Source organism: Musa acuminata, chromosome BXJ1-1 (assembly GCF_036884655.1).
Source record: "Musa acuminata AAA Group cultivar baxijiao chromosome BXJ1-1, Cavendish_Baxijiao_AAA, whole genome shotgun sequence".
Lineage (NCBI taxonomy): Eukaryota > Viridiplantae > Streptophyta > Magnoliopsida > Zingiberales > Musaceae > Musa > Musa acuminata.
In genome coordinates, this window is record NC_088327.1 from 3433944 (window position 1) to 3461066 (window position 27123).

The 27123-nt window shown below is 43.1% G+C and overlaps 4 protein-coding genes and 1 non-coding gene across 7 annotated transcripts; 3 read left to right on the forward strand and 2 right to left on the reverse strand.

The window, feature by feature from the left end:
- Positions 1 to 1045: 1045 nt before the first annotated feature.
- LOC135610215 (protein unc-13 homolog) lies at positions 1046 to 4747 on the forward strand. The gene is made up of 5 exons (XM_065104469.1): positions 1046 to 1729; positions 1871 to 2764; positions 2848 to 3309; positions 3392 to 3578; positions 3650 to 4747. The coding sequence occupies exons 1-5, from the start codon at positions 1181 to 1183 to the stop codon at positions 4681 to 4683; spliced, it is 3126 nt and encodes a 1041-aa protein (XP_064960541.1). The 5' UTR covers positions 1046 to 1180; the 3' UTR covers positions 4684 to 4747.
- Positions 4748 to 6521: 1774 nt separating this feature from the next.
- LOC135582975 (heterogeneous nuclear ribonucleoprotein 1-like) lies at positions 6522 to 10609 on the reverse strand. 2 transcript variants are annotated; one of them, XR_010486066.1, is made up of 3 exons: positions 10276 to 10609; positions 7588 to 8892; positions 6522 to 6983 (listed from the first exon to the last, which is right to left on the reverse strand). XR_010486066.1 is itself a non-coding variant. In XM_065104353.1 (2 exons), exons 1-2 carry the CDS (start codon positions 10495 to 10497, stop codon positions 7723 to 7725), a joined length of 1392 nt encoding a protein of 463 aa, XP_064960425.1. In that variant the 5' UTR covers positions 10498 to 10609; the 3' UTR covers positions 7317 to 7722. The 2 variants fall into 2 exon arrangements, 1 of the variants encoding a protein (XP_064960425.1); XM_065104353.1 differs by lacking the exon at positions 6522 to 6983 and having other exon boundaries at positions 7317 to 8892.
- A 2108-nt stretch (positions 10610 to 12717) lies between these two features.
- LOC135610251 (acid phosphatase 1-like) lies at positions 12718 to 14617 on the reverse strand. Of its 2 annotated transcripts, none has more exons than XM_065104615.1 (3): positions 14182 to 14617; positions 13891 to 14100; positions 12718 to 13003 (listed from the first exon to the last, which is right to left on the reverse strand). In XM_065104615.1, exons 1-3 carry the CDS (start codon positions 14571 to 14573, stop codon positions 12826 to 12828), a joined length of 780 nt encoding a protein of 259 aa, XP_064960687.1. In that variant the 5' UTR covers positions 14574 to 14617; the 3' UTR covers positions 12718 to 12825. The 2 variants fall into 2 exon arrangements, with proteins under 2 accessions (XP_064960687.1, XP_064960626.1); XM_065104554.1 differs by having other exon boundaries at positions 12718 to 13051.
- Positions 14618 to 22671: 8054 nt separating this feature from the next.
- On the forward strand, positions 22672 to 25473 carry LOC135610309 (large ribosomal subunit protein uL14). The gene is made up of 4 exons (XM_065104714.1): positions 22672 to 22774; positions 23182 to 23466; positions 25026 to 25067; positions 25230 to 25473. Exons 1-4 carry the CDS (start codon positions 22762 to 22764, stop codon positions 25310 to 25312), a joined length of 423 nt encoding a protein of 140 aa, XP_064960786.1. The 5' UTR covers positions 22672 to 22761; the 3' UTR covers positions 25313 to 25473.
- On the forward strand, positions 24616 to 24746 carry LOC135592753 (small nucleolar RNA snoR137). Its single transcript, XR_010479227.1, has one exon. It is a non-coding gene; the product is annotated as a small nucleolar RNA snoR137 (small nucleolar RNA).
- Positions 25474 to 27123: the final 1650 nt, after the last annotated feature.

A 27123-nucleotide genomic window follows, 5' to 3' on the forward strand; every position in this document is an offset into this window, starting at 1 on the left:
CTTCAATTATATATCCATGCCTCACTGGAATTTAGATCCACAAGTGAACAAGTCAATGAATTAAATGAAATTGGAGCAGTATTATGTGGTGCATCACTCACACAGCTAAAAGGCCAACCATCACTCACACAGTATTAGTTCAGTCCTGTAATGAAAAGCAATCTTGTGACTCAACAGGGTCTGAAAAGTTGTGCCAATGGATTTTAGAATCACTTTCTATCGATCATATTTGAAGGAAAAAGGAGCAGGCAACATGACACATCTGTAAGGCAAAATGGTATTTTTGAACCTAAAAAATGGATCATGGGCCTGAAAAGGGTTGCCTCAAACCCTCTCCAATCTCACACATCAGAGGAGATTTTACAGGTTTAGAGAGTTTTGGGGAGCTTATCAGAATTTGGATGATCCATTCATTCTTTTCCCAAATGACCCACTTTTCTTAATTTTACTGAATTATATTAAATTTTCAAAATTAATTAGGATGAAAATTGACATAGTATCGCATTACAACACCATTTAATTATGATCGTCGTAATACTAACTTAAGTATCGTAGAAATATGTATTCATCGAGAACGCTTCCAATCTAATTTTGGATATTTAATTCAATCCGTATCCAACAAATGAAGATAACCTTGATAATATATATATATATATATATAATAATAATAATAATAATAATAATAATAATAATAATTTTATCATATAAATAGGTTGAAATCATCTATATTTGAGAAAATACAGAATATTTGAAATCCACAAAAAATTATAAATCGGGTCTGGTATGAACGGCGAATCCGAAGACCAATTTATATTCGGGTCGGACTTTAAACGGCCGTGGAGTGATTTCGGATCCCTGAAATCACTCGACCCAAGTCCGGACTGTTTCTGTCGCCGTTTTGACAGACAGACTAACGGAAGTGTGCGTTGGAACAAGTGGGCCTGCCGCTTTCGCCACCAAATAGATGCCACGCGGTTGCCCTGTTTTGGGAGTCCACGGGATCTTAACGAACGAAGAAGGGAAGCTCAAACAGAACGAAGCAAAAAGAGAGAAATATTACCGACCTTTTTCCTCGTTCTAGCTCCTGCGCCTCCTCCTCCTCCTCCTCCTCCTCACCACCACCAACGCCCGATTCCCAAGAGAAGGACAAGCAAACGGGACCCGAGGCCGCCGCCGCCGAATGGGCCGCCGCCGCCGCTGCCTCTCCGCGGGCTCGTTCGTCGACGACGCCGAGGAGGACGGCGCGGAGTTGGAGTGGCCCTTCGGCCGCCTCGACGAACTCGGCCGCGACGAGCTCCGCGCCACCGCCTACGAGATCTTCTTCACCGCCTGCCGCTCCTCTCCCGGCTTCGGCGGCCGCTCCCCGGCCTACCACAATCCTTCTGAGACCACCGCCACCGGCGCGGCGGCTGGTGACGCTGCCGGGAGACCGTCGTCCGGAGGCGGGGCGAACATGGCGGTCAGCAGCCGGATAAAGAGAGCCCTGGGACTGAGGACGAGGAGGGCCGCCCACATGCGCCCGATGACGCATTTAGGATCGCCTGCGATGTCGCCGGCCATGTCCAGCCTGGGCGGGGGCGGGGGAGCGATGGGTGGCGCTGGTTCCTCGGCGGGGAAGGTGAAGCAGCGGCCGATGACTTCGGCCGAGATCATGCGGCAGCAGATGGGCGTCACGGAGCTGAGGGAAACCCGCCTCAGGAAGACCCTCGTGCGCACCCTCGTCGGCCAGGTTGGTTCGTCGTCCCCCCCGAATCCCTCATGATTCCTTGCATCCATATGCATCCGCTGCTTGTGCATCGCCAACATGATGCATATGAAATCAATGTTGATGAGCCTGCAATCAATTCATCGAACGACTCTTCTTGATCAGGCGGGTAAAAGGGCAGAAGCAATCATCCTCCCTCTCGAACTCCTCCGCCACTTGAAACCGTCCGAATTCAACGACCCTCAGGAGTATCACGTATGGCAGCGGAGGCAGCTCAAGGTCCTCGAGGCAGGGCTCATTTTACACCCCTCGATTCCCCTGGACCGGATGAACACCGCCGCTGCCCGCTTCAGCGAGATCGTGAGTGCCAGCGAGCTCAGGCCCATCGACACTAGCAAGAACTCGGAAACGATGCGGACCCTCTGCAACTGCGTCATGGCCCTCGCATGGCGCACCCATATCGGGCCTCCCGTCGAAGTGTGTCACTGGGCCGACGGCTTCCCCCTCAACGAGTACCTATACCTAGCCTTGCTCCGCTCCATCTTCGATCTCCGGGACGAGACCGTCGTGCTCGACGAGGTCGACGAGCTGCTCGAGCTGATGAAGAAGACATGGAGCATCCTCGGGATCAACAGGATGATCCACAACGTGTGCTTCACTTGGGTCCTGTTCGAGCAATACATCGCGACCGGGCAAGTGGAGCCGGACCTGATCGCTGCGGCGCTCGCGATGCTCGTCGAGGTGGCCAACGACGCCAGGAGGCCCGACAGGGAGCCCGGGTACGTGCGGGCCTTGTCGGCAGCATTGGCCACGATGCAGGGGTGGGCGGAGAAGCGACTGCTCGAGTACCACGACTGGTTCGACAAGGTCACGATCGGGATGATGGAGAACGTGCTCCGGTTGGCGCTCTCGACGGCAAAGATAATTAGCGAGGACTCTTCGATCACCGGAGGTGCCGGGGTGTTCGCCGAGTTTGGGACTCCAGCTTCAACCAAATTCTCCTTGGTGAACCGCGTCGAACACTACATAAGGACTTCCATGAAGAGTACCTTCACCAAGGTCAGTGACGAAGAATGTGATCCTTCAATTAGACCTGTGTGTTCTTTGTGACTGAATTCTGACAGCCAAGCCAATGACTTCAGATCTTTGAGAACGAGAACGGGAAGATCGATAGCATGGTGGTGGAAGTAGACGAGGACCCCAACGACACACTTGTGAATCTCGCCAAAGAAACAGAGAAGCTGGCCATGTTTGAGAAGGAGAACTACAGCCATATACTGAAGAGGTGGCATCCTGTTCCGACGGTAGTGGCAGCAGTGACGCTTCACCATTGCTTCGGCATAGTGCTGAAGCAGCACTTGGAGAGGGTCACAGGCCTCACGAATGAGTTGGTGAGGGTGTTGCACACAGCGGGGAAGCTGGAGAAGAAGCTGGTTCAAATGGCTGTTGAGGATTCGGCCGACGCAGAAGACGGCGGCAAGAGGATCATGGGGGAGATGATCTCCTTCGAGGTGGATTCCGTCATCTTGAACCTCATGAAGAATTGGATTGATGAGAGGCTCAGGATGGGAAGGGAGTGTGTATTCAGAGCTAAAGAGACAGAGGTAAGTGGTTCATGGTTATCATCAAGAATCTCCCTGTAGAGTGCATCTGACACCAATACATGTTAATTTTGCGATGCAACAGACTTGGAACCCCAAGTCCAAGTCAGAGCCATATGCACAGTCTGCAGTGGATCTGATGAAGCTGGCCAAGGTGACGGTGGACGAGTTCTTCGAGATCCAAGTGGGAGGAAGGGATGAACTGGTGCAGAAGCTTGCAGATGGCTTGGATTCTCTGTTCCAGGACTACATCTCTTTTGTTGCATCATGTGGTATGTAATGGCTTCTTTGTTCTGACGGGACAATTAGAGTATGATCACGGTCACCGAACGCTCTGCTGCAGGTTCGAAGCAGAGCTACATCCCGGCGCTCCCGCAGCTAACGAGGTGCAACCAGGACTCCATGGTCCTGCAACTATGGAAGAAGGCAGCCACCCCATGCAAAGCAGGCATCGACCCTGGCCTCCTCCACGCTCCATGCAAAGCGGGAATAGACCGTCGCAGCTTCCACCCGGTGCGCATGCCTGGCGGTGCGGGCGACATCACCAACCACCCGCGCCCCACCGCCAGCCGCGGCACCCAGCGACTCTACGTGCGCCTAAACACCCTGCACTACCTCCTCGGCGTCCTGCACTCCATCGACAAGTCCCTCTCCTTCTTCTCCCGCCCCGGCCCTTCCCCGTCTCCTCGCACTCCCATGCTATCGCGGCGGCGAGCCGCCGGCCCCACCCACTTCGACCTGGCCCGCTCCACCGTCCACGCCGCCATCCTGCACGTCGCCGAGGTCGCCGCTAACCGCCTCATCTTCCTCGACTCATCCCAGTCCTTCTACGACTCCCTGTACGTCGGCAGCGTAGCTGAAGCTCGCATACGGCCCACCCTCCGGATCCTGAAGCAGAATCTGTCGCTTCTCGTCTCGGTGCTCACGGACCGGGCGCAGCCGCTGGCGGTGAAGGAGATAATGAAGGCTTCCTTCGAGGCCTTCTTGATGGTGCTGTTGGCCGGGGGGAGCGGGCGAGCCTTCGCGAGGACGGACCACGACATGATCGCGGAGGACATAGCGAACCTGAAGCGGGTATTCTGCACCAGCGGGGAGGGGCTGCTGTCGGAGGAGGTGGTGCAGAAGGAGGCGGCGGTGTCGGACGGGGTGGTGTCGCTGATGTGCCTGCCCACAGAGAAGCTGGTCGAGGAGTTCAGCATCATGGCATGCGAAGCCAGCGGGCTGGGGAGGTCAATGGAGCGGGTGCCGATGCCGCCGACGACCGGCAGGTGGCACCGATCCGATCCCAACACGGTGCTCAGGGTGTTGTGCCACCGGAACGACGACGTCGCGAACCGATTCTTGAAGAGGGCTTTTGATTTGCCGAAAAGGAGGTAAAGGTAGTAGTTGTTTGTACTCACAGTTAGGTGTTTACTATGCTGCGAGAAAAAGGAGAACAGCCTGTGTAAATAGAAGAAAACGAGGATTCTAATTATCCTAATATAAAGACCATTTTGTTGTCCTAATTCCATGACATAATCGATACATGTATCATCAGATTCGACAAAATTGATAAAGGAATGCACCGAAAATGTACTCCGACTGTCAAAAATATTTCATAAAAGAAGATAATGTCCCTAAAATATTCGAGTGCTCGTATTTAATCTAATTAATTCGTCTCGAAAACATATCCCGATCACCTCATTTATTGTTTATTCTCGTATTTTTGATGTAATCCTGCATTTAGAAAAGAATGAATGTTTTTGTTGATGTGTTATCTTCCCTTCAGAATGACTAGACTACAAGGATCGAGTTTGAGGCGCAAAGGAATTCTGATAGTGGTCACATCAGAATTTAATACTTCTCTCGCTCTGTCAATTACAATACACGAAAAAAACAAAAAAGTGAGGCTTGGGAAGCTCCTCTCTACTTGAAAATGCCCCCATCTACCAATTAGATCAAACTAGTCGTCAGCTCAACTTACTCTGATACCAAACTATTGACATCTTAATATATCTAAATTCAAGATATTTTCTTTGCAAATATTGAAAATTAATCAAAGACCAAAAAGTTCACAATATCATTAGCAACAACTACCAATATTTTTGTAAAAAGATATGGTTCAGACCATAATACGATTCGAGCATGCAAAACAAATGATATTATTGTAAAGATCAGATTGTGCAACAATCAAAACATATGGGAGACTAATCATGTGAAGCAATGGATATTTAGATTGCATAAAAAAACAGGAACTTGATGAAATAAATACAATCCGAAGAGGAAGAATGATTTAAGAGAGGAATTCATTTGCTGCCAAGGTGACGAAAACACAACATTAGTGTTGATTGCGCTTGCTTTTCAGAATAAGTTGCTTGCTAAGGGTAAAATAAAATAAAAAGAATCATTTAACATTATATGGACATATCTTCTGGAAACAAATAGGTATTGTAATTAAAAGACCTAATTTAACTAAAAATAACTTTATATAAAACTCGTGATAAAACATTCATATAACCAAAATCCCAAATAGTTGGGATATCATGACATTATTATCATTGTTGCATTCCTAATGGGAGAGAGGAACGGGTCATCAGGTGAAGACCATACTGATTACAGGATGTTGGTCTGCAGCTTGCCAACCTCCACCAACAATTTGCCTGGTCAACTAACCACAAAACTAATCCTATTAAGCTGTCTGCTAGAGATCAGAAAAGTTTAAAGAACAAATAGTGCTAATGAAATTGAAAAATGCTGATAAAAAAAAAACAAGTTATTGAAGATTAGTGACATTGGAATCCAAACTTCTAGCTTTGTAGTGGACCGTACAACATTTCTGAAATTGGAAAAATGATCTCACAGGTCGCCCTAAAGAAGACCCAGAAACATGCTAATATGTGCTCATCGATTGTACTATGTTTAACTGCAGTCTAAAGCTATATGAATTGCATGGAGATCATAGGTTGACTGACCTGCTGTGCATTGAACATCATTGACACTAGCGCTAGCCTGTGGCCGGTTTGCAAAAGGCAAGATTCATGATTCTTAATGGTCTGCTAACACAACAGGATAGACAACAGATTAACTTCACAATATCTAGAGAATGTAACCAATTCATGCATTGCATAGACCTAAAAATATGTTGTCACCTTAAGAAACATTAATCTAATGTTGAAAATCTTAATGCCAACTTGGCTTTACTATTCTACCTTCAATAACTTGTTAGATCAGATATCTGAAAATATAACTCGTTAATAAATAGCACCTGAACCATAACTTACTATCATTCTTAACATTTATATGAAATTAAAACGGAATAAGATCAAAACTATTGAATAAGCAATGCTCCTATATCAAGTTTTTCAAGGATAGCCTATTTGTTTTCACAGAATTCAACTTAAACCAGCTACTTCATGACCGGTGACCATCTATAACAATTATTTACTAAATCTCACGTTAATAGAGAAAATGCATCCAAAAATCTCATAGATGGATGTATATCATCTCTAACATACCACCAGCATCTCATGCGAGCCAAGGGACCTCCATATAACTGAAACATCAAACCATCAATGTTTTTAAGTGTTCTGGCTCAATAAACACCACAAGCATGTGACAGCTTCCTCAATGCTTTTGCACCTTACTCTGCAAGAAGCTTCATTTGGTAGAGTGGGAGGCAATTTCATATGCGGCGCCGCCTGTACAAAAGGCATAGAGGGAAGAAACGATTATGCCATTGACAAATATCTGAAGTACTACTACGATTGGCATGTTCCCTACTCAAATAACAGTTTACTCCATCATAAAGTAGTCTCCACTACTCTGTATGTCCCTACTCTTTAAGTCAAAGCTACTGATGCTACTTTGATAGAAATACATCTCTACAGCATCTGCCAGATATCTGGAAGCTAGGCAAATAACACATCTTTACACTTAATACTCACAAGAAGAGAACAGACATAGTAGCTGGCGGTGATAACAACCAAAATAGATATTCCCAGTACTACCACCAAGTTGCTTCATAAAAAAAGTAAAGTCAATGCCACAGATATATTAGCAAACTACATTACCAAAACACAAAATAGAAATGGTCCATTAGCTACTCTAGCTTGTAACTAGAGGCAGAGCTAGGGCATAAATTTTCTAGAAAAGCAGAAAACACAACTAATCACGCCAAACTTGAGAACTGGAAGCTTTCGAAACAGTAATATGAGGTATCAACTACTCCTCAGAACTAATACTTATTTTATACTACGAAGAGAAGAGAATTGCAGTTTAACTACTGAGATCAAGCAGTCCAACCCGGGATGAAGTTTGATTTTCTTTGCGATGCGCCAGACATGGCCCAAGAAGCTCATAAGAGAGGCATTAGCTGCATAAATAAGAAAACCAACCCTCATTCATGAATACCCAGTTGGAACTGAAATCCTTCTGCAGTTACTGCTGCTGGGCTTGCCTGCCCTGTGGACCACCATAACCACCTCCATAACTAACTGGACCACCAGGGGGCCCATTCACATGAGATGCTCCATACGGCCCTCCCTGTGAAGGGTCAGACCTCCATGCATTTGGGTAACCCGAACCTGCATTAGCATCTCCATACCCACCACCCATGTAAGCAGATCCAGGTCCTTGTTCACCTGAGTTGCCCGACGGATTGGCAACTGAACCGCCACTACCGCGTGCACCAACAGACCCATAGCCACCTTGGTTACCATAAGGCCCTTCTGACCCTCCATATGCACCGTAACCATAACCCTGATTCATGTAACCAGAGGACCCATTTTGGCCGGTTGGCGCTGCACCAGATCCTCCACTGGCTGCTGAAGAATTCCATGAGGGGGCTGGACCATAGGCTGTGCTTCCACCATAGCTTGCAGAACCATAACCAGCTGGAGCTTGATTACCCCAAAGGTTCCTTTGACCACCTGGGGTACCACTTACATAACCAGCATTAGGAGCATTAGGATTTGCATAGGTCCCAGGAGGTCCACCGTACCCCCCAGCAGCATTTCCATAGCCCCCAACACCATAACCTGCATAACCAACACCATTATTTGCTGCTCCAAACCCATAACCAGGTGCACCGTAGCCAGAGGAGCCGTAAGCTGGATATCCACCGCCTCCTGATTGAGGTTGCATGTACCTATTAGCATCTGACCTACCATCATATGAGCTAGAGTTACCACTAGAACCACCATATGACGGATACGACCCACTGGCCATTGATCGGCCGCTACCAGTGTTTGGATTTGCATCTTTTGGAAGGGCACGCTTGACTTCCACAAGCTTGCCATTCATATCATGAAAGGGCTTGAGAAGAACTTCATCAGCAGTATCCTCTGAATCAAAAGAGATGAACCCAAAGCCTCGAGGGCGATGGGTATTTTGGTCATACATCACAACTGCATCAGTTACAGTGCCGTAGGCCTCAAAGTACTGACGAAATCCATCTTCTGTCAGGGTGGGTGGCAACCCTCCAACGAATATCTTTTTGGACCTGATGCTTGAACCAGCACCTGCTCCCACTGACCTCCCGACAGTGGGGTTCCCAGACCTGACAGATGTTTGCTGCTCTTCTCTCGAAAGAGCCCTTTTGGCTTCCACCTGGTGATCAAATCAGGCAGTACAGAAAAAAAGATACTATGGACATCAACAGATAAGAAAGAATGCAGTATCAAGATTTCACCAATACTCTTCTACATCACAAAAGAAAAGGAACCTTTCAGAGAATGCCAACAGAAAAATAATGCAAGATATAAAGAAAGGACAAAAAGATTAAAATGATCCGTCTTTCTGTAATGTCCTGTAACTTCTCCCACAAACTAAACCATTACAAAATTGCATCTTCAAAAGTAAACAAAAAACATATGACATCAAATTATATTAATATAACATAGAACGTATTCTTGGTAGTCATCTTTTATGAAGAATTTTCTAAGGTAGCAAGATTAACTTCTTTCCCCCACCACCCCGATAAAGTATACAAACATATGATACCTTGTTGAAATTAACAGTCACTTATTTCTCGAGTTTTTGTTCTATTTCTCTAATCTTCTTCACCTCTTTCTCATCATCCAAAAGTTCTCTCTTGATAATTATCGTCTTCCATTAAATAAAATGTCACTATATAGGAGGCAAAATATCCTATCAATTTTGTCCATCATCATGAATTTAATCCCAAACAAAGATCCCTTACTGCCAGATTTTCGAAACAATATCAGGAACAGAAACCACACGTCAAATTTATAAAAGGCATGAATAGCAAGAACCAATTAGCTTCGCATGTCTCCAAAGATAGCACAATACAAGCATAACTAATCATAAGCGTAAAACAAAAATAAACTCTCAAGATAGTAGTCAACTTCAAGCATATAAATGAACTACAAAATCCATATGCCAAACGCAAGAGATGGACCAAGAAAGTTCCAGCAGTACATCAAACAGCTAAGCATGAGAAAGAACCAAACCTTAAAATCAGTTTATAACAAATTTCGTATGTCACTCTAATATACTAATTGAGGTAACCCATAATCCAACTCCATACAAATAAGTGCACCAGAATACAAGAAAAAAAATTCATATACTCCAGAAAGATGATAGAGATCCCAAATTGTTGAAAGATCAAATAAACCATCTGATATTACTTTCAAAAAAAGAAAGACCACTAGCAAATCGTGACAATTTCGTGGTCCAAAATACTGAGACAAAACCATAGAACACAAAGAAAAAACGCTAATTTTTTTGTCAGAAGAATAAAAACACAACGTTAATAAGTTTAACGAGTATAAGTAGTGACCACACGTCAAAACCCTATTTCTCACATCATCAAAACCTAAGAACTGAAACTCCACAACCATCACGAATTTGCCAAATAATCCACAGATCTAAGTAACGGACCCATTTTCACATCAAATCCAAGCAAAACACATCCAAAACCTACGGATCCGAGAAGGAAAACAAGTAGAGAGAAAAGGTGATGAAGCTCACGTTGCGGCCATCGATGTTGTGCTTGTCCTGGAGGACGCGGTCGAGGACGGAGGGATCGGCGAAGACGACGAATCCGAAGCCCCTGGGGCGGCCAGTGGTCTTATCCCTCATGATGGTGGCGTCGAGGACCTCCCCATAGTTCCCGAAGTGTTCCCTGAGCTTCTCCTCGGAGGTCTCCCACGAAATCCCGCCGATGAACAACTTCCCCTCGTCCGAATCCATCCCACCCTGCGGGATAATGGAGGAGACGCAGAGAGGAAGAGGAGAGGAGAATGAGAGGTGACGCCGCCGACTTTGGGAGGAACCGAAGAAGAGAAACCCAAATGGAGAGGGACAAAATGCGAGGTTGATTCCAATCCAATGGTCGAGATTTGTCGTTCGGACAGGTGCGAAGGTTACCCTTTCGGAAATCGCAAGGACTCGACGCTCGCTTCGACGACCACGATGCCTCCGTCATCCTTGATGATTAGATCGTAGCCGTTTATTTAAGGCTGAGTCCCGACTTAGAAATTCGATATAAAAAAATAAAAAAAATAGCTTTCTATAATATTCTAATTTTAAAATTTAATATTTTTATCATTTATATAATTATTAAAATTAAATTAATTATTTTTTGGATCCTTACAACAAATATAAGAAGATATTGATTAATAAAAAAAAGTCTCTTTTGTTATTATGTATTTTTGTTAAGACATGACAATTTCCTAGATGTTTCGAATAATTATGTGTTTATAATCATAACGTTTCTAAGTGTTTTTATGCTCTACTTACTAATTATAAAATTATATTTTGTTATAAAACATAAGTGATGTATTTTATTTTCTCTTTCCTTTTTATCATACAATTCTTTTTTTTTCTTGGTATTGTGATCATTGTTGTCTCTTTTTATTCTTTCATTTATTTCTTATGTTGAAATAATAAAGAAAGTCGTATATTTAATTTTTTTTCTTTTTTTTACCAAGAATGAAGTTTAAAAATAAACATCATTTTAATTGTTTGGAGTTATTGAAACATCAATGATCATTAGGTTTTTGGAATGTTTTGTATTATTGATCATATGTAATCATGTGATATTAGTATATTTTCTCTTCACAAATTTTGATTTGGAGATTTCTTTTCGTCTTTTCCACCTACCCTATTCTTTATGTGGTCCTTCACTCTAAAGGATTTTATATATTATTGGAATCATCTTAATTATCTTCCAAAAAAAATAATATAATGACCCACCAAAAAGCATTTATCTTGAAGGTGTTGGGCAACACTATGCACTATCTATAACATTAATTGGGTTGCTTCTAACCACAAATAGATATGAATGTCAATCATTCAGTAAGGTAGGAAACAATTGATGTCTAATAATATAAGGTTTCACTAATTTGTGATGGATATTTTTGTATAGATTATGATGCACGTTTGGTTCATCGAACTTATTTCCTCTCACTCGAGACAAACACGTAGAAAAAAACTTTCATGTAATGGGCTAAAAACAATTAAGAACAAGACATAATTACAATAATAACTGTGGCACATAAGAACGAGACAAATAAGTTTTCTTTTGTATGGGCCATAATAGCAATTCAGGCTACACAAAAGACGAAAATTTGAGTTAGGACAAACCTAATCCAAGAGATTAGCACATTTTTAATGTAGGTAAGTAATAAACAAAGTTTAATGCTTATTTCAAGGTTTTGGGAATAAACTTTAATATTTTAGCTGAGATGGCCTCTAATATTATTAGATCAAGAAATAGTAAATAGTTGCATCAACAATATCGAATAAAAATATAATAGTATATGATAAATGGGTCTCTCTTGATCATTAGATATGTATTGTTAATATGTGTTAGTTTGAAGCAAGTCGATCGGATTCATATTCTTTAGTTTATCAGAGTTATTCTATACGAATCATCTTTATTTTGAGCAATGATTTTTTTTTGTAAATATAAGAAAGATGATGAAGAATTCTTTTATAATTATTCTTCGACGCTTAAGTCAATTAAAATTTTTCATTGCCTCAAAATACAATAAGCCCGGAGTGAAAATAGTAAAAAGAAAAACTTGGGGTTTATGTTTAAGTAAATGAATAGGTTTACCATATTGTTATTATATGAGATCTCTTTTATAATGTATGGTCACAGAAGAATATAGATATCTTTCATAGTAATAAAAATATATTAATTATAATAATAGTAGTGAGATCGATAACTTCGGATGAATTTTAACACTGTACAAGGGAGTGACACCTCATAGGAAAAATCATATCTTGTATTTAATAGAAAATGAAGCATGGTACTCGAGAAAAGATGATGGTTTATGATTGAGATATGACTCTCAATGTGAATTATATCATATTAAAGAATGACATAATTATTATTATAAACTCCACACATTAATTTGCTCATGAGAGATTAACCAATGACTCATGCATCAAGACTTAGAAGGCTTAAAAGAGGCTTCGATGTTCATCATAGAACTACAAGGCATCCTTTCCATCTTTGAGGATGAAGGATAAGGATGGCTCATTTATTGCTGGAAGAAGTGACTGAAGACATCAGTATTCATAGTAGAGCGGGTTTGGGAGCTTAAATATCCTCCTTGCTGTGGTGTATCCACCGAGGCTGCTCCATTGGCTCCCCACAATCCCCCACAAGCGGTAACCTTCGTGCACCAACTTCTCCCTTTCTGCTGCCTTGTATGTTTCTGCACTACTATAGTTGTCCTCCGGGGACCTGAGGGTCATATGTTGCAGCAATGCCATTAGCTTAAGATGACAATACCTGAGTAACAAAAACAGAGTCTGACAACTCATATAGGAAACCCAAGAACCATATTTTATTGCATGGAAAGGGTACTTCTCCAAGGAGCATTCTTAATTATTATGCATTTTCTAAGAAACTATATAATTATACGTTTCTTATGTTCTTCGTAGGGAATCGGATTACTGTTGTACTGATGGGGATAATAATTGCGATAAGACTCGGGCTGACGTCAGCTGTCCCAGATGACGCCTCACACCTCGATCGACCCGACAACACCTGGTCAAACGCACCAGAACGCCGGCCGAGGCGCATTAACGTCCTGCTTAGGCCCAATCCTTCACGCCATGCCAATACCGCTGTCAGACGCTACCAGGAGTACGATCTCGCTCCCTGCCAACGGGCGCGTCGGGCAACGGTAACCTTCCCTATAAATACCCTCGCGTTCAGTAGGGAAAAGAAGGAGGAGAGGAGGGAAAAGCACCACTTAGCTAAAGAATTCTCCTGTCACTATCTTCTAACTTGATCGTCGGAGGGGTCGGGTCGAGCTTTCTGACCCGACCTGCATGCAGGAATGAAGACGGAGCACCTCCCACTGCGCGTCCAGGCGAGGAGCCCCTCCCGGAGGAAATGGTGACCTCGTCCCGATCAGACCACCGCATCAGACCGACCCTGCAGACTCGAAGGCCATCCTGAGAAGATCTCCCGTCATCCGAACCCAAATCGAGCCACGTCGACCCCAAGGCCACGACTTAATATTGTTTCCCACGACACGTACAAAATAGGCTCGTGACCGATATATGAGATTGCAAAGCATGTCAGAAAAGGAGATGCCGAGGAGACAACTACTGTACACAGACCTTAAGATTAGCTCGGTCCAGCCATGGTAGCCAACATTGATGAGGTTGTCGACGGTGGCTTCTCTGAGGTAGTCAGCTCTGGAGGAGAGGATGAAGACCTTCAATCCTTGGGTCCTGATATGGTGGAACAGGTGCACCATGTGAGCCACGGCTGGGGCGTCCGCCTCCTTCGCCCATGCCTCGAAGGCACTTGCGTTTCTCTTCATGCCTCTGCACCCCAAAAGAATGTCGGCTCTCCCACAAGTGTGAGTTCTTTACTGGCGATGAAGAACAAGAAGCAGGCGAGCATACCCGAACTGGCGCTGCTGGTAGTAGGGGACGGTGGAGAGGAGCACGTCGTTGACGTCGAAGACCCACGCGTCCTTGCCGTCGCCGCCAAGCTGAAAGGTGTGGGCGAGGAAGAGGATGACCTCCTCGGCGGCGAGTTGCACGTCGACCTCGTACTGCGTCGAGGTCATGTACCTGCCGACGTAGTCGACGCACTCGTCGGGCACCACCTCGAAGCCACGGATGTTGTTCAGCTCCACGTTCATCCGCCAGCTCTCGCAGTAGTTCTTCCGGCCGGCGGCCACCGCCGTGTCCTCCTCCCGCTTGCTGCCCATGAAGCCCAGGATGTTCCAGTCACCGGCCACCAGGCCGATGTAGAATCCAAGGAACAGGAAAACCGCTCGAGTTCTCATCATCCCTTCTGCTGCACGCGTCTTCCGCCGAGGACACGCCTGAGGTGGTGAACTGAGCAGCCTATATAATGTGGACTACAGACAGTCGATGTCGGCATCCCTACTATTATTATTATTATAAATTTATATATTTTTATTGACCAAAGGGAACATTGGATCTTCTGGTCAAACACACGTCATATGTTCACAATGACCTGAAGTCATTTAACAAAAATGATAATAATAATAATAATAAGGTAATATAGTGATTGAAGTTGTTAATCCAAAGGATTTTCCTACTCAATTATTATTATTATTATTATTATTATTTTCTTGACATGAGATATCAATTTGGACCTGAGCTGGATCCAGCGATCTAAGATGACTTATTCGACTCATGAGGTGGGTCCCGACTCAAAAAAAAAGACGAGCTCCAGTCGTAGGTGGGTCCCGATCCCTTACTGCACACCTACTATTGGGTCACGGGTGGGGCAGCTTTATTACTCCGAACGGTGCAGGAAGTTGACATGACAATAATTGAGGTAAAAAATGGGGGCATAGCAAATTGGTCGCCGTCTCTTTTGAGTATTGATACAGTAGATTTATCAGTACATTATTAATAGAATTCACGTAAATTTTATTTTTACTTCTTTAAGAAAATAAAAAGCTGATGTATGCGAAGTGATAAGAATTGATAGGACTGAAGCATGTGATACATTGTTGTTGTGTCGACAATGGAAATTACATCAAACCAGCGGATCCGGCCAAAACAATTTTGACCGGTTTGATTCGATGATTGAATCAAAATTATAAATAGAATGGATTGAAGTGGACCCAATTGGTTGGCTTTGTGTTCGTGAAAGGAATCGGCAAATCCAATTTGATGCGATAGGTTGTTATATTATCTTGAGTATAAAATTAGATCATGTCAGCCGGCCCGGCCAAAAGTATCGCGACCGGTTTGGTTCAATAATTGACTATAAAGTATGAATACAATGGATTCAAATGGATCCAATTGGCCAATTTTATGACACGTCGACGTCCCCGTATGCATCGGTCTAACATGCCCCACACGCTAACTTCTATCGTTGGCATGTTAGATCCATGTGACCGACACGTAAACTCATTGTTGGAACCATGGATCCACGTGGACAATCTCCTAGCACCACCTCGATGCCACGTACCTAAATCTCGAGCCTCGTAAGAGGTAGCAAATCAAACAATGTATAACCTCCATGTGACAGGTATATTAACACCACTGATCACCCCCATCTGATTCATGCCGTAGGTATGGAAGTTACTTAGTCCTGAACTCAGCGTGGTGCAATGGTATCGTCGCTCCCACTACACTTGTACAGCCCTCAAGCAGCGGCGCCACCACTCCGGTCGGAGCTTCGAAGGCTTCTAACCGGCCTCCTCTGCTGCTCCAACGACCAGCATTGCACTCCCTGTCGAGAGTCCGGATGAGTGCCACCGCGACGATCTCTTCTCCTGTATGAGTCGGTGGTTGTCTTGCGACTGCTTGCTTCGATAACCTGCTCCTGTGGTCGATTCTTCCCTTTCCCATCTCGATCGGCAACAACCACAGCTTCCTCCCCCTCTTCTCCTCCTCCGATTTCGGTCGATCTTTATCACCGCAGGATCACAGGAGGCGATTCCCACCGTTACTTTTTCAGCGGTGGTCGTTTTCCCTGTAGCACTTCCCTGGCGAACGGTAGCTGTCTTCACCTGCTGCCGCAACAGTCTCTACCCTCATCCTCCCGATGAGCAGCTTCACCGCTCCTTAAAGACCGGCGGTCTACCCTTCGTCGTCACCGACAAGAGCGCCGGCCACGCCGTCAACTGCCACGGGTTCCCAGAGTATCGCCTCGGCGACTCCTTCCCTTGAACTCTTTCTCCGCCTCGTCGAGTTGCATCCGACCCGACGTGCACTGTGGCATTTGAAGCCGCAGCCACTCACAGAACTGCAAGCCGCAACCTCTCACAGAACTGCAGCGGTTATGAGTTTCTCTTCTCCGTGTGCAATGCTCCCAAAGGTGCACAGTCGCAGCCTCTGTTCTACCGCCGACCGCTGCTCCCTTACCAACCGAAGTCTTTCGCTAAAAACTCTGCCGCCCTTCCGGCCACCAAACTCGGCTGGAAGCTGTGATCTGCACCGATCACAGCCGTCGTCGCTGCCTTGCCGTCAACTGCCACAAGCATTACTGCAACTATCTCCAACACTACAGATTTCTCCAGCATAACTGCAGAAATCTCTCCTGCATTACTGCAGAAATCACTGCAACTCTCTCTGGTATCGCTGCATATTTCTCCCATCGTCGTAAAAATCTCGCTGCAGAAATCTCTCCTGCATTGTTGCAAAAATCTCTCCTACATTATGAGTGACCATCAGTTACACAAATCACCAAGCCCACTGTCTACTCTTCCGTCGTCGCAGCTCCAAGTGATGTGTGACATCGTGTCTTAGTCATCCTTAAACAGTAACATTATATCTCATTGTGATACATGTTTAAGCAATAAAAGTACTCTCTTTTGGAATCTCTTTCATATTATGCTTTAAACCTTTTGAAATTATTTATATTGATGTTTGGGATCATGCTTCAATCATTTCTTTTGACAAATTTAAATTTTATATTATTTTTATAGATTATTTTATCAAGTATACATGATTATACTCTCTCCGTCGTAAATCTAAAGTTTCAATAGTTTTTTTTAACTTTAGATGTTTGGTTGAGAATTTCTTTCTGTCTATAATCAAAATAGTTTACTCTAACGAAGGCGGTGAATATCAAGCCCTCACATTTTGTCTCTTAACTTATGGTATATAACACCTTAAGTTACTCCTGCATACTCTTCAACTAGTTGGTTATATTGAACACAAACATAAGCCACGGGTTCCCAGAGTATCGCCTCGGTGACTCCTTCCCCTGAACTCTTTCTCCGCCTCGTCGAGTTGCATCCGACCCGACGTACACTGTGGCATTTGAAGCCGCAGCCACTCACAAACTGTAAGCTGCAACGTCTCACAGAACTGCAGTGGTTATGAGCTTCTCTTCTCTGTGGGCAATGCTCTCAAAGGAAGCACTATCGCGGCCTATGTTTCTACCACTGATTGCTGCTCCCTTACCAACCAAAGTCTTCCGTTAAAAACTCTACTGCCCTTCCGACCACCAAACTCGGCTGCAAGCTGTGATCTACACCAGTCACAGCCACCGTCGCTGCCTTGCCGTCAACTGCCACAAGCATTACTACAACTATCTCCAACACTGCAGATTTCTACAGCATCGCTGTAGATTTCTCCAGCATCGCAGAAATCTCTCCTGCATTATTGCAGAAATTGCTGCAACTCTCTCTAGTATCACTACATATTTCTCCACCATCGCTGTAGAAATCTCTCTTGCATCGCTATAGAAATCTGTCCTGTATTGCTGCAGAACTCTCTCTTACATTATGAGTGGTCGTCAGTTACACAAATCACCAGGCCCATTGCCTACTCTTCCGTCCAGCTCCAAGTGATGTGTGACATCGTGTCTTAGTCATCCCTCATCTTTTATCCAACAAAAATTACTTTCACGATTTTCTCTTCCTACTCTTAAAAGCAATAGCATTATATCTCATTGTGATACTTGTTTAAGCAATAAAAGTCATAGACTTTCTTTTGGAATCTCCTCTGCTCTAAACATTTTAAAATTATTTATACTGATGTTTGGGGTCTTGCCCCAATCACTTCTTTTGACAAATTTAGATTTTATGTTATTTTCATAGATTACTTTACTAAATATATATGGTTCTACCCTCTCATCATAAATATGAAGTTTCAATAGTTTTTTTTTTTAAACTTTAGACGTTTGGTTGAGAATTTCCTCTAGTCTACAATCAAAACAGTTTACTCTGACGGAGGCGGTGAATATCAAGCTCGAACATCCTATCTCTTAGCTTATGGTATACAACACCTTAAGTCACCCCCGCATACTCTTCAACTAGTTGGTTCTGCTGAACACAAACATCGACATATAGTTGAAACTGATCTCACACTCCTCCATCAAGCCTCCATGCAAACCATCTTTTGGGCTGCGGCTTTTCAAACTGTCATCCACATCATCAATCATATGCTCACTCCAGTTCTTTAGTACCAGTTGTTGATGAACTGATGCACCGTGGCTGATGAGTCAGCACGGCCCGGTCCATAAGGTGATGTCGAGAGTCTTCGGTCGTTTGAGTTGGATGCCGGAGTCAGTTAAGCCCCTCAGTCGATGTGTTGGCATCGCAATATTAACATTTTTTCATCGGGATGCTGATTGACGCGTCGTGAGGAAGGACGCCTCTATCGATCAGGATGACCTCGCCTCGGACGTTGCTGTTTTCCTGCACATAAGGCCTCGCCGGGTCATTACCGACTGTGACCCCTTGACAATTAAGTCAGTGTGGCGTTATGCTTTCTGCCTCCTTTTTCCCTCCCTCTAGTTGGATGCCGACTATGGGCTTTTATACTACTATACGAAAGTCGGTCATATGCGGGTTTGGCATGGCGACCGATCCTCAAGGGATGAGATGGTACCTTTGTGCGACCGCCATCCCGGGACATGCGGAACGACGCCATGCGGCGCCATCCCGGGCTTACTGGGACAGGACATATCAAGTGGCATCTTGATACGGTTGCTGGCTCAGCGCGTGGGGGTACTTCTCTTGCTGACTTGGCTATGGCGTGGTGCGGCATCGATTGTGACGTGGCCTGGGCTCGAAATATACCTTATCACTAGTCACCATTTGAAAAATTATTTAACAAATCTCCAAACCTTAACAAACTCAAAGTATTTGGATGTTTATGTTATCTATGGCTACATCCCTATGCCTCACATAAGCTAATATTAAGATCTAAACCTTGTATTTTTATTGGGTATTCTCTTGAACATAATGCTTTTCGATGATACGAACCTCAAACTTAAAAAAGTCTTTATATCACATCATGTTATTTTTGTGGATCTACCTTTCCGTTTCAAAACCCTAAGTCTCCTATTGTGAGCCCTACTTCAACAACTATACATCACTGGAGTACACCGCCAGTCTCGTCAAATAAGTCTCCTACAACACCACCCAGCCATTCTCTTCAAGATCTACACTCTCTTCTTCTCTCGGTTCAACAGCTCCTCACTCCCTCAATTGCTCCTCTCCCTCCTTCACAATGTTCCCTTACTACTGAAGCATTGCCCCCGATAACACAACCACTACCTTTATCCTCTTTTGGTACCAGTGACACTGAAGTACCTCCATACCATGTTAGTACATCTCCACCGCCCATACCTACAACATAACTTATAGCCCCTGGATATCTAATGGCAATACGCTCCAAAAGTGATATCTTTAAACCATGATAAATCCTTAACCTACATGATATCACAAAATCCTCGTCAGAGACCAATGAACTTACCACAATTACTCAAGCCCAAAAATATCTACGCTAGCGTAAAACTATGTGTGATGAATATGATGCCCTTATTTATAATTCTACATAGACTCTTATACCCTCTCATCCCACACAAAATATCATCGAGTTTAAGTGGGTCTTTCGAATTAAACAGAACCCAAATGGATTCGTTAATAGATATAAAGTGCGTCTAGTGGCCAAAGGATTTCATCAACATCCTGGTGTTGACTTCACAAAGATATTTAGTCCCGTTGTTAAACCCACAATAATCCGACTTATTTTGAATTTGGCCACCTCAAAAGGCTGGCATTTATGATAACTCGATGTTCACACTATTTTTTTACATGGGACTCTAACTGACAATCTCTTCATGCAGCAACGTCTTGGCTTCATCCACCCTCAGTATCCGAGACATGTTTGTAAAATATAAAAAGCTATTTATGGACTTCATTAAGCTCCACGAACTTGGTATACTGAACTTGGCTCATTTCTAACCTCAATTGGCTTCATCAATTCTAAGTCTGATACATCGTTATTCATTCGACAATAAAATGAATGCACAATATATCTTTTGATGTATGTGAATGATATTATTGTCATGAGCAATGACCCCTTAGAGACTCAAGCTTTCCTAAAGCAATTGACCAATCGATTCTCCCTAAAAGATCTAGGAAACTTGAGTTACTTTATGGGAGTGGAAGCAATATTTATATCTTCATGTCTCTTTCTATCGCAAAGAAAGTATATTCAAAATCTATTATCCAAAACAAACATACAGGATATAAAAGCAGTTACAACTCTCCTCTTTACTAGTGAATCACTCAAGTTATGTGATGGAAGCCCTTCTACGGATTCTACTTAATTCTGACAAGTCCGTGACTCCTTACAATACTTAGCTCTTACCCGTCCAAACATTTCGTTTGTAGTCACTAAATTATCATAATTTATGCGTCGACCATTTATTATATATTGGTCTATGGTCAAACGAATTATATGATATCTTAAAAGGACCCTAAATCATGGTTTTTTTCTTCGTAATAATGCTCCACTCGATCTCCATGCCTTTGCTGATACTGATTGGGTAGGGAACTTTGATGATAGAATATCCACATCATGATATATTATTTTCCTTAGAGCTACTCTAATATGTTGGAGTTTTAAAAAATAAAAGATAGTCGCATGGTCTACAACTGAAACTAAATACCGTGCCATCGCCTTTGCTGCTATTGAACTCAATTGGATCACAAATCTGCTCAAGGAACTCAACATTAACTCTATCATTACTCCTATATTATATTATGATAATGTTGGAGTTACCTACTTATGTGCTAATCCGGTGTTCCACTCCCGCATAAAACACATTGCCATCAACTTCTACTTCGGGCGAGATCAAGTTGTCAAACATCAACTATGTGTTTCTCATGTGCATACGTCTGATCAACTAGCAGACTCACTCACAAAGCTTCTCGTCCGTAAACTATTTTAATTACATTGGTCCAAGATCGACATCCTTGATAGAAGCTCAATCTTGTGAGGGCATAATAGCAGATAAGATTTTCTTAACTACACGAGGAAAATAGCCATCAAGTTTACTCTCTCAAATGCACTATGTAATTACATTTTATAGTTTATAAGCAGTTACGTCTTATATCGACACCCTATGTTTATATGAACAACATAACATTAAGAGGTAATGGCACGAAACACCCACCGTAAAAAGGGACTTCACAAGTATATAATGACACTCTTTCGCATTAGAGATCTATCTGACACTTCTTATTATAGTTTTGTAGAATTCCAACGATTATTTGAGAAGTTCTACATGAGATATGAACTTAATAAAAGGATCAATTAGATCAGAATTAATTTTTATATCAGATAATTAAGATTTGACTTAATAATTATATATAATTATGGCCAGTAAAAGATTAGCTATTCTAAATAAAAAAATTATACAATAAAAATATATATAGTGAAGCTTGCAAAACACTTATAAAATAAAATCAACTATATGTTCAAAAAAGAAAAAAAAATGAAATGAAACCTACCCTAATCATATCATACGAGTGCACGAGCCTACACCATCACACGTATATAAATCAATCCGATTCATCTTTGCATATGAAATGAAACCTACCCAAAATTGATCATCTTGTCATGGAAAACAAATGTAAATTCCCAATTATCGTGTCGTGTCATTTCAAATCCTTATCCAAAAGCATTTTGAGATTCAAATAACACATCAATATCATTGATCATTGATCATCAAACTTATCATAAATTTTACAAAGCGATAGTGAAGAAAAGGGGTTGAGAAGATGAGATATCATCAAAGGCTGTCACCATCAACGCAATCAAACCTTCAGATCTTTGGAAGATAAAGTTCAAAATGAAGAGAACACATACCTACAACGAGAACTTGACATGATTTGCCTGATAGAATCGAGATAAAAAAAGGCACACTAAAAGTAGAAAAATTTCAAGAAAAAAAATTGAAGATCGTAATTTGATTAGTCAAAATCAAAATGAAACCGAAAAATGGAAGACGAAGCTTCTCCAAGATTCGCAAAAAGCATCAATGAATCATGAACCGTCGATTACATGGGTTCATCAGAGCCGTTGATGTCATGGGTGCGCAGTAGACGGACGAGAACCAGTTCCCGGTCGAAGGCTATTATAGTAATTTCACAACTGACACCTGAGAAACCCTAACAACCGCTCTATAAATAATCGGACCCCGCTCGGTAAACCCCGTCGGCGTCGCCGCTCACTCCCTATCTTTTTAAGATGTCGAAGCGAGGTGAGGAGCGTCTTCCTCTTCATCTCTCGCTGATTTCCTTTTCATGGTTGTTTTTGTTCTAGTGTTTCATTCTTTTGTTCTAGTATCAGATTAATCTCTTTGTTGTCCTATCACTCAATGCATTGCTACCTTCTCCGTTTCCTGTTGCCCTTTTGAAGTAGGACTATGTATCTAGGATTTCTTGAAATGAACATGGTTTTTACTTGTTGTTAACAATTTTTCTATGAGATTCCTTATGTTTTTATTATGCTCTATGAAAAGTTTTCATTTTTTCATGGAAAGGGAACTCATTGTTGAAGTTTAATCCTTAGCAAATGTGATAATGATTACCCAATTCATAGGAAAGATCAGACTTTTTAGTTGTATATTTCGTTATTTTTGATGTGTTTGGCTATTGTGACGCATAGGACGAGGAGGATCTGCTGGAAATAAGTTCCGCATGTCGCTGGGTCTACCGGTGGCAGCCACTGTCAATTGTGCCGACAACACTGGCGCGAAGAACCTCTACATTATATCCGTGAAGGGGATCAAGGGCCGTCTGAACCGTCTCCCCTCTGCTTGCGTTGGGGATATGGTAATGGCCACTGTCAAGAAGGGCAAGCCAGATCTCAGGAAGAAGGTCATGCCTGCCGTCATTGTGAGGCAGCGGAAACCTTGGCGCAGAAAGGATGGCGTCTATATGTACTTTGAGGGTATCGTTTTCGTATGCTAACTTTATGCTATATGTTTTGGTTATTCTTAATTGTTCATTTGCGTGTTTCTTGCCTTCGATAGTTTGTATTAGCTTGTTACATGACTCGCTGCTTCATATTCTGTCTTTTGTACGTAAATTTCTTTGTTGTTTGTAGAATTTTGGTTCTTTTCCTCTTTCCTCTTTATGTTATTCGTAGAAGTCTGCATAAAAGGCTTAATTTTTCGCATTATTGGCAAATGATGAATTTTACTTGTTGTGACGGAGGTGATTTTTGGGTAAAAATCTCCTCTACTTCTCGGAGCAAACCAATTGTGTTTGTATATTCCAAAAGTAAACGTCGCATATCAAGTCTTCGGATGTTGATGGTTCTTCCCGGAAAAGTTTAATCTTTATCAGGAAGTTTCTCCATCTGAAGGCGGTCCCATATTCCATCGCCTGGAGTAGTAGCATTGCTGCCATTACCTCTCGGGACTGGCCATGGGACATACATCTCACTTCATTTAAAACTAAGTCTATTTTGCATATCATATAGTGTTACAGATGTTTTTTTTAAATTCCTGAATAGCCTATACCTTTGCAAAGAGTACCTCTATCTGGGGCTTGTCTTATACTCCACTGCACATGCATCTGATTTTTTATTAGAGATCCTTTTCAAAATTTTATTCATCCATTTAGTTTTTAATTTGCTTCAATCTGTCGACGGAGGAGACTTTTCAGGGTGAAAATCTCCTTTACTTGTTGGAGCAAACCAATTATGTTTGTATAGTCTAAAGTAAACGTCACATAAAAAGCTTTTTGATGTTGATGGCTCTCCCTGTAAGGTAAATCCTTGCAGGGGTTTCTCCATCCTGAGGCGGTCTCATATTCCATCGCCTAGAGTAGCAGCGTTGCTGCCATTACCTCTTGGGACTGGCCATGAGACATACATTCAAATAGTTGATTAAAAACCAAACCACAGCTGTGTTGCTTAAATCTTTGTTTTGGTCTATAGATTTATTGTTTGTGAAACTTTGTTCATTTTGACAGAGTGGGTTTATCATGATTTAACTCTTCTTTAGTAAGATTTTCTAGAGTTATAATAGAGGCATTTTAATGTATTTATTATTTTGAAGTGTAAATTTTCTTTATGCACCCATGGTCCTTTGAAGTTGCTTCCGATCTGGAAGAGTGGCCTCCTTTAGGTCATTCTGTAGAGGAAGCATATATATGTGATATTGCCAGTGTTAAACAGCATGTTGTTCAGTAATAGCATCATGTTACCTGTCTTCTGGTAAACTTTATATGTAAAGTTGAAAATATTTTCATAAAAAATGAAGCAGAGAAGTGGGTTCTTAATCATACATTTCTTTGAAAAAAAAAGATTTGTTGCTAGATTTGTTCATGTTATTGTTATCAGACCCAAATGTGGTACAGCTAGATTTGTTGCTAGTCTCTTGATATCTTGTCCCCTAATTTTTAATTTTGTTAGCATTTAATTTCTGTGAATAATTCATTCCAGAATTGCATGAAAGCCTCTATTTTTCTAAAATTATATATATATATATATTTTTTGTGTAGATAATGCTGGCGTTATTGTGAATCCAAAGGGAGAAATGAAAGGTATTTTTTCTTTGAACTCGTTATTTGGGCTGTGGTAGTCAATATTCCTCTGTTTAAATTGTCTTTTTATCTGGACATTTATTAACTGTTATGTTTTCCTTTTTGGCTTCTTGGCTCGTGTTCTTCAAATTTATTGACTTATTATTCCATGTTTTTTCTCAGGATCTGCTATTACAGGACCAATCGGCAAGGAATGTGCTGATCTGTGGCCTAGAATTGCTAGTGCTGCTAATGCCATCGTTTAATGATGTGCTTTTTGCAAGGCTGACGTAAATTTGGAGTTTTGTTTCATCTTGATAAATCTAGGAAAATAATAATTATATCTTCGCTTGTTTCATAATTAACCCAATAAGAACGTCTCCAAGATTTTTCGATATCAGCTATTGCAAAACTGTGTTAGGGATTACTCGGTTTTCTCTTTGTATCAGTATTCATTCGAAATCGCTGGTCGATACTATGCTTCTAATGGAACTTTTTTAGTAGGAATAGCTTTGGTGCTATTCTCATAAACATGAGCATGCGTAATGCTCTTACATTTACCTAATAACTGCTTGTCTAACTATATTGAATAATGGCCGCGTGGGCCTTCTCTTCATGCGCTTTCCCACTGCATGAGAAACAAGAAAGCCTCCAACTGCGTCGCCTTCCCTTCTTTCTCCCGACTACGCTGCTTGATTGGTCTTCCGTCTCATTTTCCGGCGTCATCTCAGCTTTCCACGTCTCCAGTTTGGTCTCCAATTCCTCCCTCTCCCGCTCCTCTGCGTCTCTTTCCGTCTCCGCTGATCCGGTCCTCTCCAGCTGCGGTTTGCCGCAGTCGGCCGGCGGCGACGTGTCGCTGTTGGACTTCTCCTGTTTCGCACCGATGAGGTCTTTGTAGGCGAAGGCCTCCAGGGACTGGAGGTCGAAGGACAGCGGCATGATCTTGTCGGAGTCGTGGAGGGCGACGCCGAGGTTGAGGATGCCGTGGGGGCAGAGCGTGGAGGGGCGGCGCACCTGGAGGGCCACGCAACGGCTGGCGCCGGGGGCTAGGCGGAGGGCGCTGAGGACGACGCGGACGGTGCCGAGGAGGTGGTCGCGGAGCGGGCTGAGGCGGCCGCGGGCGGCGTGGAGGTGCACGTTGACGGCCGAGGTCTCGGAGCGGAGGAATGCGTCGTCGACGCGGAAGACGAACTTGTCGTTCCAGGTGGGGTCGGTGAGGCCGGCGCGGTCCACCCGGGTGTAGAGCTTGTGCTTTGGGTCGACCCATGCGGACGCGTAGGCCTGCAAGGACCGGGAAGCGGGGAAGAGCCCCTGGCCGGAGATGATGGTGATCTCGAGGAGGTGGAAATGCATTGCTACGGGGGAGCCGATAGTGGTCGAATGGTGGTGGTGATGGCGACCGAAGGAGCCACCATCCACCGGCTTCATGGCGGGGCTTTCCTCCAAGGTGAAGCGATACTTGCTTATGTACCAGGAGACGGGAGGAAGACGCGCCCTGGGGAGGCCGAGAATAGCCAGAGCTAAAGTTGGCATGGGGTCAAAACTTCGCTCGAGCAACACGATTTCTGCCCCACATTTGCACCCGGCACACTTGCACGATTGTGATTGGCTTATCTGACATGTCCTACTAAAGTAAATAGAAAGTGGGTGTTTGATGGCGTCACTTAGAGGGTCGCTGGTCTTGCGATTGGTGTGTCGTGACGCGCGCTTATCACGAGCCGGTCAATCGGAAATAGCCAACACATAATTGGCATTGTGGCTGAACCAGACCCGAACCCTGTTCTCCTACGATGAATCAGTTCCGTGGCATTGTGTTAATAAATGTGTAACTCATCTTTATTTTTTAGATAATTATGTTATAAATAATGAATCAATTTTTTTTATTATTTTAGATAATAAAAAAATAAATCTAATTAGGGTGAATTCACGTGAGAATCATTAAAAAATAAGTATATATTTATTTATTTTGATGGACTTGGAGAGGAAGAAGCAATGTAAGAAGAACTGATCATCTTCAATGCACATATTAAATCCATAAAACTCGAACTAATGAATGCGACTGATCCAATTGAAGTAA